Source organism: Patiria miniata, unplaced genomic scaffold, assembly GCF_015706575.1.
Source record: "Patiria miniata isolate m_02_andy unplaced genomic scaffold, ASM1570657v1 HiC_scaffold_5, whole genome shotgun sequence".
In the NCBI taxonomy this organism is placed as follows: Eukaryota; Metazoa; Echinodermata; class Asteroidea; order Valvatida; family Asterinidae; genus Patiria; species Patiria miniata.
This window is the reverse complement of record NW_024037072.1, coordinates 33,020,058-33,032,746: the sequence shown is the minus strand read 5'-3', so window position 1 is coordinate 33,032,746 and position 12,689 is coordinate 33,020,058. Positions and strand designations below refer to the sequence as shown.

Below are 12,689 nucleotides of genomic sequence, written 5' to 3'. Positions count from 1 at the left end.
AATTTCACTTTCTGTGAAATTTCAGTTTAAACTTTTGCTCTAGCTAGGCGCTGCAGGCGAAAAATAAAAGTGCGCCACGTTAGGGGCCGGGTCAGGTTAATAGGGTACATCAATAATAACAGCTATTTCTAAACTTCATTTTGCACTTTGTTGTATTCTTAAAGAGGTTGTGGAATGCACGAAGACATTTCCGTCATTTTTTGGGTATATGTAGCCTAAGGTGTGATGAAATAAAAACGACTTTTGTTTCTGTCATGAAATGAGTACAAAGGGTACTTTTGAGAGCTATTTTTCAGGTCCTGTTTCGACCCGAACGTGCAATTTGTGTAAAAGTCGTCGTTGCGGGCAGCAAACAAAACACAGTGAATCGTGACGTAATAAACAGGACTCGTTTGTGCTACTCTGCATCGGGAGTCCTGTTTATTACGTCACGATTTACTGTGTTTTGTTTGCTGCCCGCAAGGACGACTTTTGCACAAATTGCACGTTCGGGTCGAAACAGGCATGACAGGACTTGAAAAACAGCTTTCAAAAGTACCTTTTTTACTCATTTTATGACAGAAACAATAGTCGTTTTTATTTCATCACACCTTAGGCTACATATCCCCCAAAAATGACGGAAATGTCTTCGAGCATTCCACAACCTCTTTAAGTTGTGTTCAAGTATATAACAGCCGTTGAAATTGCTTTTGGGCATCCAGGAGAGAGCAGGATTCTAAAGGGGAAACAAAATGGCGTATATCGCATTCTGGTCAAACAGATGTTCTCTGGCAGGGCAGATAATACTTTGTATCTGTTACATTTATAAAACAAATTGCAGTTGTCGGAGCCAGGCAAGCCAGATTCAGCAGCCAAGGAACCGAAAGTCGAGAAGCTTCCGGAAATAAAGAAGGATGAACCTAAGAAGAAGACGTCAGACGATGAAGACTCAGATTCTGACTCCGACAATGAAAAGGTATGATCTCCAATCCAAAACGCTCTTCAACCCTCCTGCTATTTAAACAGTCACAGACAGTCGAAATTCACTTCCACTTCCCCTGCTGTACTTTTAACAAAGGCTAGTCACCAGCAGTCCGATCATATGTCCAGCAAGCACTGTGACTAGTCAAACTGGGTCAACAGACAAAGCAGGCAAGTTGTGGTCACAGCTGTTTTATCACTCACCCGGAGTCAAAGCATAGCTGTATCAAGTTACTTAAACAGTCCCAGCCAGTCAATCCTGCTTTTTGTAGGCTGGGAATTCTTAACTGTTGAAAACAGTCACGTGTTTGATTTTGACTGAAAGGACTACTTGGCACAGAATGTATGTTTGCATAGGAGGGTTGAAGATTTGTGAATAGTCTTTGAATTTACACATTTGTGTATGATCTTTCCATTTGCACAATTACTGTACAGTCCCAAACTCAGGCAATGAAGCAGTACTAGTGCTGCTGATTCTCCATGGCCGTGTTGCCCGCTTAGACCTGACATAATAACGTCAAGTTTCAGTTACTTGTTTTCTTATGAGTTCTTGTTTTCTCTTGTCTTCACCGAGCTCCCTTGTAAAGGCACTTGTAAACAAGGCGTGACACATTATGTTTCGGGCCTGTTGATCATCGCTGTACTAAACAAGGATGCCATCCACACTTCCGAAATTTTCTTGCATACGTGCATCTAGTCAATCCAAAGACAGACAACTTTGAATATATACCAGTGATTTGCTTACCCACATACATTTATATGGGGACAGGTCTCAAGTTAACTGGTTGTGCAGTAATATAAATTGTTGCAGAACATGCCATTTCATTACCAGGTTTTTAGGGTGGCTATTTTTGGCAGAAACAGTTTTCTCAGAAATGGCGTTTATATCGCCCATTTGGCTGATATTTTTGGGCGATTGAGGAGCAAAACACCAGAAAAATCTTGTTTATTTAAGCAGTTTAGTGTTTACTTTGCTCTATAAATCGGAGATAGTAAAAAATGTAATTTTTGGATTGTAGCAACATGTAAATTTACGCCAATAACGTCAGATGTGTGTGTGTGTGTTTATACCCCTACAGTGGCATTGCTTTCTATAGGTAATGGATAGGTCAGCATATTTCATATTTTCATGAAACCGGCCGATTTAAGGGCGATTAATTTAGACACAATTAGCAAACGTCGTTCCACTGAGCTGTTCAATGTGTCCATTGATGCTGGAAAAAACACGCATAGAATAAAACGCTGGTCATTTTCAACCATCGCAGCGCAGCTCATGTCATTAGTCATGCATAGAACCAATAGGTCACCCTGTGCCCGCATGCTGGTTGTGTCGTGGGAAGTAATACATACATATATACCTAGCGTACGAGAGTGAACGCATGAAGTCAACAGCTGTCTCACGGCCGTTTAACAGATGTAGTATTTCAGAAAATTGTTTCTTTTCAGCGATGGTTAGGTCCTAACCATCATTAGTACTGATACAAAGTTCCTCTTCTCTTGAGCATGACAGCATGTTAGGCTCAACGGTTACACAGGGTGTTTTATACTATTACTTACAATCAAGTTGCCTATTTCATGATATTTTGTCAGTTCCATTGGAGTGTTTGCAAATGATCCTGTATGCCGTTAAAGCGTCCTCATTGACTTAGAACTATGATCAATTGTTCACGATTCTATGATGTCACTTATTTTTTCCTCATCAGAAGGAAGACGAGGGTCCAAAGATGTCCAAGAAGAAAATGCGTAAGATGAATCGTCTGAGCGTGGCGGAGCTCAAACAGCTGGTGCACAGGCCGGACGTGGTGGAGATGCATGATGTGACGGCCAGAGACCCCAAGCTACTGGTCTACCTCAAGGTATGTTGGCCGTCTGCTTGAAAAAGAACAAGACAAAGCAAGCCAAGTAAAAGCTAGTCCCGAAGCTTGCAAAATTCTACACATTTAATTCAGAATGGGTGTTGACTCGAAGCCTTTTCATACATCCGGTCTACACAATGGGCTGGATTTAGCCACTTCATTTGCATTACGGGGTAAACCTATATGATAGCACTGCCCAGCACTCTTCACCTGCCTACATTCACAAAGTCGCAAGAGACGGACAATCAGTCTGTCAGTCAATCAGTCCGTCAGTCAGGTACGGTAGGTACAAAGAGGTCACTATGCTGGCCCTCTGAGACCAGCAGGAAATGCCACTTATTTGGGCCCAATTCCATCGAACCTTCTCAGCAGAAATCAGTGGTTAGCAAAAATTTCCTGAGGACTTAGTCCCAAGCAGTTAACATTATGAGACAGTTGGTTTGCCAGTCTGTTTGCTCATTTCTTTTTTGTTGTGGCTTAAAAATTTGTTTTTTTCGCTTTACTTCTCTATGAAATTTGCCTTTGTTGGGAGTGAGACGGCCCTTCATGGGAATTTTATATCTCCAGGGTCCTTTCTTGACTCTAGGAGCCTTTCTAAATTTATTTAGTGAAGAATCCCAATTAAGCAAATGTTACCCCGTAAAACACTGTTAAACTTCGGAAAACCTTGATGAGAATCCAAATTAAACAATTGTTGTCCCGTAACATCCTGTAAAACCTCAGAAAACCTTGAGGGAGAAATTTGAAATAATGTATTTAGTGAGGAATCCAAATTAAACAAATGCTACCCCGTGAAACCCTGTAAAGCCCTGTAAAACCTCAGAAAACTTTGAGGAGAACCTCGAGCTAAACCTCAAGCTAAACCTCAAGCAAAACCTCAAACTAAACCTCAAAACTAAACCTCGAGCTAAACCTTGAGGTAAACCTCGAGCTAAACCTTGAGGTAAACCTTGAGGTAAACCTCGATCTGAACCTTAAGGTAAACCTCAAGGTAAACCTCAAGGTAAACCTCAAGGTAAACCTCAAGGTAAACCTCAAGGTAAACCTCAAGGTAAACCTCAAGGTAAACCTCAAGGTAAACCTCAAGGTAAACCTCAAGGTAAACCTTGAACTAAACCTTGAACTAAACCTTGAACTAAACCTTAAGCTAAACTCTGAGGTAAACCTCGAGCTAAACCTTTAGGTAGACTTCGAGCTTAACCTTGAGGTAAACCTTAAGCTAAACCTTGAGCTAAACCTTGAGGTAGACCTCAAAGTCACCTGTTTAATCAACCTCTTTACTTTCACAGGCTTACAGGAACACTGTTCCTGTACCCAGACACTGGTGCTTTAAGAGGAAGTACCTGCAGGGGAAACGAGGCATTGAAAAGCCGGCATTTGAGCTGCCGGAGTTCATCATGCGAACAGGCATCATGGAAATGAGGCAGGCCCTGCAGGAAAAGGTTAAAAAAAACCAACTGGGAATGACACAGAAGTATATTGCATGCACTGTTCTAACCTTAAAAGAGCCAAGTTTTGGGGTCATCTTACAGCCGATAAGGGGGAGGGGGGGCGGGAAGGGGGAGATGCCACCCTACTTCTTAACTCGGTGAATGAGAGTTTAAGAAATTTTGTATGCTGGAAGAGACATTCATGTTTACTACAGTAACCCTAATTCCCCAGTCTAATTTACTGGGAACCATACCCATTCTGGCAAATTCCAACACCCACATGGGAAATTGTACACACATACTGTTGGACTTAGTTTCTGGAGGTATGCCAACCCCAGTGTAAAAGACCATCTGTTTAGGGGTACTGTACCTATCCCAACAGATTTAAACAAAACCTGCTGTTGAACTTTGATGGGTTGAGTTCAGTTGGGGTTAAAACAGTTTTATCTAGCGTTTTGTAATTATGATTTTTAATATTCAACACTTCCGTCTGTGTACGAGTGCTAGTACTCAAGTACATGTATGACCCAACGGTAGTGGAAGCTTATCAGTCATTTGTCTTGAAAGTGTAACAAAACAATAGTTGTTTCATCAATAAATTGCCAATAAGTTCAAAAGATCTGTCCTGCATATCAAGAAATGAATTGAATTATGGAAATGTAAAGGCCCTTTCACACTGTCTGCGATCTTATATGCGCTCTCACTGCGTCCTTGAAAAATAGCTGGGGTGCAACAACAACTACTAGATCGCAGCGACAACTACAATGTACATAGGTCGCCAGATGGGCGCCAGAGAGTCTTAATGGTCTTCGATGAGCGCAAAGGTCTTTGAACATGCTCAAAACAATCGCAACACCTCTGCGCTCTGGCCAGGGCGCCGTAATGACGCAACTCAGGCGCTGTGCGAGCGTGAATCGTGCGACATTGAAATAGCATTGAGGCAGCTTAGGCGCAAGGCAGTCGACGTAGTCTTCATGAGAAAGTAACTCGACTGCGATGAACTTGTAGAATAATTTTTTTAAACTGGACGTTGTATTGACTGTTTTGTCGTGGTATTTATACAGTGCAAGTGACGTCACATGAGCGTATTTTGGTCGAATAGAGAGCGCGACGCATGCTACTAGGACGTATCAACAGCGAGCAGAGCGTAGTGTGGGCGCAGTGACAGCGCAGCGGCAGCGACTAGATCGAGTAATTGAGCTTGACAGGGGCGCATAGAGAGCGAGTTGAACGCATCGTAAGCGCAGGAAGAGCACAGTATGAGCGTAGCTTGAGCTTCTTTGAGACAGAAAGTTGTCATTTTATTGCGTCCTCGCTGCGATTTTTAAATTTATGAAAAAAAATTGGTCGCCGTAAGGTCTCCTATGAGAGCGCATATAATGTGACAGGCCCTTTACCATTGATAATTAGCTTTCCTTGCTCCAGAAAAAAGTGCTGTTGCGGAGCATGCCCTACACAGTGTGCGCTTGTGTAACATCAACAGTTTGCTAGACCGTTATTTACGTGGTGTCAACGATGTTACGTTTGTTTTTACAAACATGACACGTGACCACTCTAGACCAATAAGACTGCAGTGTCAAAGACAAAATAATGACCAGTATATCTTTTGACACCCAGGAGGAACAGCAGACAATGAAGACTAAGATGAGACAGAAAGTTCGGCCCAAGATGGGCAAGATAGACATCGACTACCAGAAACTTCACGATGCCTTCTTCAAGTAAGTTGTTATCTTTGGAAATAGTCTTATTCTCTTGGCAAGAAGATTTTTCATACCAGTAGGCACCTTTCAAGTCCTCTATAATCAAGAATTTTTGCTACAAGGATCTTCTTTAGGCCATCTCAAGTCAATAAAAAACTATGTTAATTTTTTTTGGACTGATTATGAAGCCCTTGTTCTTTGAATGAATTTTTCAATCCGCTGAAAATGCCAATATCTCCATAACTTCAGATAGCATGGATCAATTTCAGTAACGCGTTTTCTCAGATGAGTGGAAGAACATGCTCTTTTAAGACAATGTTCATTCGTGTTTTCAAATTTGATTGCATTTTAAAAAAGCAAATCATTAATCCAGGCCACTTTCATTTGACCCACCCGTTAAAACCGTTGAGGGGCTGGGGTACATGTGAATGGAGTCATAGGATCATCAACAATCGACATGGTCTATTCATAGGTATTTTTTCTGACAGGTTTTGGGATTGAAAGTTCTGCTGATCTCTACGCAAATATATGATTCCTAGATTCCCCTGTCAAGTTTCTCCATGTACTGGATGCCTTTCTTTTCCTAGATGGCAAACCAAGCCCAAGATGACAATCCACGGTGATTTGTACTACGAAGGCAAAGAGTTTGAGACCCGACTCAAGGAGAAGAAGCCGGGAGAGCTGTCTGATGAGCTCAAGACGGCGCTGGGCATGCCCATAGGCCCTGTGAGTAAACTGGCATAGTAAATGACTAGAGTGCTTAAAGGGAAAATACAACATTTGCAAACATCAAAAAATAAAACTACCAAATCATTTTGAAATACCTTGCTGGACTGTTAGTGAATGACAGTGTAAAGCATCCTGTAAAATCATGGCACCTGGTATACTGTCATTTTCAAGAAAAGTGGTATTTTTGTATCAATTTCCAACGCTGGTCGGCCGACCAGCGTTGGAAAAAAACATTTTTTTTCTTCCAAATACTGGCCCCAGTTGACCATCACACTTGTTTGCAATCAATTACATACCTATGAACGGGTACAAGCCAGCTAGACTGGTTCCCTGACCTTACAATTCCCCAATGTTTGTAAACTGCTCTGTTTCTTCTTATATGGAGTCAGGGAACCAGACTACAGGAAAATTATTGTTTTTCTTGGTTTTTATAGCATTTTCGAACCCAAAACCTCAAAATAGTCAGTGTAACTATATTTGCTATATATTTCCAACCCCCCAATTCCATCCATTTCTGAAAATTACAGCAAAAGCAAATGATGTATATTCCCTTTAACGTCTCATTCCCTCATGTAGAAATGCATCTAGTTTGAAGAAATGTTTCCTTTAATTGTAATGTTCACTGAGGTTTTAACCCACTTGGGCTTGCGTGCAGAGAGGTGCCTTGGCTTGGAGGCTCTCGGAACTCACTCTTCCAGCCTTTTTATACTGACATTATTAACCTTGTATTTTAGATAAACTTGCAAACTATATATCATGGGAGACACTTTGTTGATTTACAATTGTTACTGATTCTTGTTGACAGAATTCTCAGAAGTACCCTCCCCCGTGGTTGATAGCGATGCAGCGATACGGTCCACCCCCCTCCTACCCGAACCTGAAGATTAGCGGTCTGAATGCTCCCATCCCTGAGGTAAGTATGGCATCTTGGAACCACTGTGTGAGGCTCTGTGTTTCAAAAAATGATGCCTTGTGGAGACCCCGGTGCAGTACGGAACAAAAGATTGTGAAGGTCTCTACAAGGCAAATTTTAAAAGTGAATAGGTCTCTACAAGGATTTCACAACTTATATATGTGGATAATTTCCAAGGTATACTTACCTGTCGCAAATTAAAGTATTTCATTTAAGGGATGTTTGGTCGGAATTTCAACCTAGAAAAGTAATTCTACGTTAGGAGCATTTTGAAAATATCTTTCGACCCGCTCAAGATTTTGGACACAAGAACAAAGCGAAGTCTCCACAAGGATTCAAATTTGAGTGTGCTTGATCTGGTGTGTTTGCTCTTTGTGTGCCGGCACCCGATTTCACGAAAATTAATCGTAACTTACAATGCATCTCAACGCTGCGGCGCGTCGTATCCCTACGAAAATAACACTTGGTCTTCATCAAGTCAGAAAATGTCTTGACTACAAGACTCATATTTTGATTTTTGGGGGATTGGTTTTGTTCCAGACCTGCTCCTTTGGCTACCACGCTGGGGGCTGGGGGAAGCCTCCTGTAGACGAAACAGGCAAGCCACTCTATGGAGACGTCTTTGGAACCAACGCAGCTGACTTCAAGGTAAAACCACAACTCCACTCGAAAAAAATATACTTAACTTGTGAATTGGAATGATGGAAGTTTCAAGAATGTCGAAATTATTCAACAAACTGGATGGGAGCGAAACCTCTTATGCAGGCATGCAACATTTCCTCGGATCCGCTGATTTCCTCGTTTTTTACTTCTCATGAATGCCATTACAAGTTGAAAAACACTGTACAAAGTCTTGTGTGGTTTGGAGTTTCCTCTTTTTTTCTAAATTCTCAGTTGCATGCCTGCTTATGCCTCTTCTCTCCTCTTGGTTGTCAATGTTAAATTGTATTTGAGGACAGAATAACAAGAATAACATAGAGATAAATTTTTACAAGATTAGAAACCTCGGTGTATTTTATGTTCAACCGTTCGGCTGTTACTTGCAACTGAACCACAAATATTAACCCTTACCCTACTTGACCCTCCAACGCATGCCAATATGTGCCTCAAGAAAATCTCCTATGTTTTTTACATGGCCCTCCAATATCTGCCATGTCATTTCAAGGGTAACTGGACAGGCACTCCAATACATGCCACAGAGAACAATGAGAGTCCTCTGATAACAAAGTGAGTGCCCCCAGCTGGTCAGTATCTGGCACCCTCCAGGGCCTCCAACTCCTGCCAATTGGAGCCTTCACTGTCAAGATAGTTTATCTGCCAATATACTGCAGCTGGAGGGCATTGGCATAACCAACTGACATGCAGTAAACTACCCTCAGAGAGTAAGGGTTAATGGGTACAAAAAAAACCCCAGTTTGTCTGAGTACGTCCGGTACCTTGGTGTTTTCGAACCAATTTCCTCTTCTGCGAAAAGGTTGGATGAGTAATTTCGTTTTAAAATCATTGTAGTAACTATCTGATACATTTTATTGGATTAAAATCCACCGTACGATTATAACTGTAATTATGCCACTGTTGAATTGTCCAAAATATACGACCAACACAGTGGATCTGCCCAGGAGGTATCTGGACACAAACGACAGAAAGTGGTGATATGTATCTTTAGCCTGGTCCGTATGCTCCATTTTTTACACATAGAAGTAGTTTACCTTTTGACCTCAACAGCAAATAAAATACCCTGCAGGATTCACTGAAATTGGAAAATATTGAGTCTTTCCAAATGTCCATTATACATGTTAAGATGCAGTAAATTTGGATTTCATTTTTTGGTTGATACGGGATGTGTTGACATGTGGATAGGGTCTGCGACTCATGATTACAGGGTCAGGGGTTTGAATCCTGCCATTGGCCATACTGTTGTGTCCTTGGGCAAGCCACTTTACCACAATTGCCTGTCTCCACCATCAAGAGTAAAAAAAGTATTCTCAGGCTTTTCAGTGCCAATGTAACTGAAGATAAGCACCAGCTTCTTTGCCATATTTGCTTTAGACAGACTTTGCCTTTTACTTTCGTACATCTTTGTTGAGTGCCATGAATTTTTTGTTTTCATTTGTTCCCTGTTTTGTAGGAGGAGGAAGAAGAAGAGGAAGTGGACCGTACCCGCTGGGGTGAGCTGGAGAGCGAATCGGAGGAGTCATCGTCTGAGGAGGAGAGTGAAGAAGAAGAAGGTGAAGAAGGAGAAGTGGATGAGACGGGACTGATCACACCGGCAGACGGGTGAGAAAACACAAAACAAATACTCTGAGTTCGTCTAAAGGTCAGGGGATCCACAAGGTCAAAGTAAAGGTCAAGGTCATCATGCTTCAAATTACAAATTAGAAATAATAGTAAATTTGGATTTCGTATGATGTAACCTTTCCAAAGAAACCAGGATCAACAAATTTGGCCCACAGGTTATGGAGATACCTTCATTTGAAAATTGGCGGGTGGTAGCGCAAAAACCGTTTGTCTGATGGTGTTAAAACTTAAAACTTCAGCTTTTTCAGTAAAGATTACCCATGCACTATTATTATGAACCAATTTGAAGGTGCTGGGGTTTAAACTTCCAATTTTCGGGGGTGATTTGACACGGAATGACCCTTCATTTGAATAGATTGTGACGTGACTTTGGACTGGTCAATTTGTAATGGCTACTGACCCCCTTGACCGCAAATAATGTGGTCCAAAGATCAGAGCACGGACGTAAATCATGCACGGGTTCTTCGCATGATGCGTTTTACCATACGTTATGCCTACTTGTCGTACAGGATAGGGCACGTGCGATGTACCGGGTGGGTGATGTGACTTAATAGTTTTCAACGCTTCTCGCCATATCGGGTATCTACGGCCTGTGCTTAGACGTTTGAAGTCGCCGCCCTAATTAGCCGCGGCAATACTAACAGCGAACAAAATGGAAGGAGATTTTTTAAGAACAAGCAAAATGTATAGTATAGCGGCGCAATTTCATCGTAGTAAAACACTGCTGGCTGGAACACATTTTTGCCGGGAGTAGGGGGTGCTGTAGTATATTCCAGCACCCCCATCCAAAACGTTGGGGGTGCTGCAGCACCCACAGCACCCCCGTTCCCGCGGGCTTGAACTAAACTTCCTTTGAAGTTATTCCTTCTGGCATGCTGTCATTTTGAAGAAAACAAGAAAAAGCCATTCCCAAAGTTGCGTCAAGTGACACATTTTTGGAAATTTCCGTTTCCAGTTGGTTTGTGATTTGGCGAATCTGTGAATGGGTGCAAGCACGTTGACAAGACGCACACGCGCGCATATTTGCTATTATTAGCAAGAATCATCGGCTGAATGAGAATCACGTCCCGAATGCTGATTTCGGGATTGTGTCATGACTCGGCAACTTTTGAATTGAAATCGAGATCCAGAATACTGTGTTTTCTCGAAATATACAGCATTCACAGAGCTAACGCTTCATCAGGTTTAGTTGCTAAGCACCCGTCTTTAGATTTTGAGCACTTTTGTTGCATCATAGGAAAAAATGCACCAATGACAAATGATCTACTCTACCGCATATATGACTTGAAGCTTTGCATGGCTGATGAGATAAAGTAGAAAGATTGCAAGGTAACACCATGTGGAAAGTAATCTCTTCTTGGAAGAAGTGTGGTTCTGAAAAGAACCGGTTGGTTGAGTGTAGAACTCTATGACATGGTCCAGTGGTTACTGTGTTTGACTGACGCACGATGGTGCGTGGGTTCGAACCCTGCAGGAACATGGTGTTTGTGCCCTTGGGTAAGACACTTAACTACAATTGCCTCTCTCCACCCAGGAGTATAAATGGGTACCTGTGAGGGTCGAAGACCGATTGACTGTTATCGGCTACCGTGTGGTCCCATGGCCTGATGAACGGGGGAATAATTGTAAAGCGCTTTGAGATTGTTGATACGATGGAAAGCGCTATATAAGCACTACGATTATTATGACTCTACCGGTACCTTTAAATAAGGAACAGAGGTGGTGACTGGCCAACCTTTTTGGTAATTTTGTTGAGTAAGTATGATATAACCCAGCTCTCAGTCCAAAATTTTGATATCTTTTTGTTGTTTTATATTTCCAGTGGTCTGATTACCCCCAGTGGGTTGACATCTATTCCCACCGGCATGGAGACGCCGGAAATGATTGAGCTCCGCAAGAAGAAGATTGAAGACGCGATGGACCAAGGCGGAGAGACGCCCTCGCTCTACACCATCCTGCCGGAGAAACGCACCGCAGTGGGCGGGGCTATGATGGGATCCGCCCACGTGTACGATACCACAGCTGTGAGTGTTTCGCAAAAGCCGTTCACACTATTTCACACTTGTTAAAAATCATCATGGGTCCATCGTGAGAGGATCCAGTCCAGGTCTTCACACTTTTCATACCAGTGCCCATCTTCACGTGGGCTGGGGGTGAATTTTCTCTGGGCAAAGCCTCTCACAACTGGTCCCAATCGGGGTCTGAATTTTAGTCTGGAGTACTAGACCCTTGTCCAAGCTGTGTTTGGATTCCTCCTTCCTTCCTGCCTTCCTAACAAGTGCTGCCTTCATATGGTTGAAGATAAACGCACTGCCAGAAACTTAGCCATATGTGCTGCTTGGTTATTTTACGTGCATTACACAACACACGGGACCTACGGCTTTACATTCCATCCGAAGGACGAAGCAATAATGGTTAAGTGTCTTGCTTAAGGACACAAGTGTCGAGACCGGGACTCGAACCCACGCTCTGCTGATCAGAAACACCAGCAGAGCTTGAGTCCAGTGCTCTTAACAGCTCGGCCATGACACTCCACTTATCTCATTATCTCCTGTGGATGTGTTCTCAGATAATGAGATAATTCTTGCCGGTGTGCAGGGGTTAATATCTAGGGGATTTTGACCTGGATCCATTTTTGTTAAATCAGCTTTATAATTGGTCATATGGATATTTTCTCAGATGATATTGTCAGACAATTTTCAAGTCCACTTGAACAGGTTTGTGGTTGAAGATTTGCTACAAATGCCCTGTTAGCGATGTCTGATGAATGATTATTACCTTTCGAATTAATTTGAGAAGTTTT

At 42.3% G+C, this 12,689-nt stretch overlaps 1 protein-coding gene across 2 annotated transcripts in view; it reads left to right on the top strand.

The window, feature by feature from the left end:
- Nucleotides 1-12,689, top strand: part of LOC119741814 (splicing factor 3B subunit 2-like) — a 54,617-nt gene that overhangs the window by 14,188 nt on the left and 27,740 nt on the right. For both annotated transcript variants that reach the window (XM_038217714.1, XM_038217715.1), the window contains exons 8-16: nt 821-955; nt 2,664-2,816; nt 4,106-4,258; nt 5,864-5,964; nt 6,534-6,672; nt 7,481-7,588; nt 8,129-8,236; nt 9,717-9,865; nt 11,709-11,910. In XM_038217714.1, the coding sequence (XP_038073642.1) occupies nt 821-955; nt 2,664-2,816; nt 4,106-4,258; nt 5,864-5,964; nt 6,534-6,672; nt 7,481-7,588; nt 8,129-8,236; nt 9,717-9,865; nt 11,709-11,910 (1,248 nt within the window). The remainder of the gene's footprint in view (nt 1-820; nt 956-2,663; nt 2,817-4,105; nt 4,259-5,863; nt 5,965-6,533; nt 6,673-7,480; nt 7,589-8,128; nt 8,237-9,716; nt 9,866-11,708; nt 11,911-12,689) is intronic.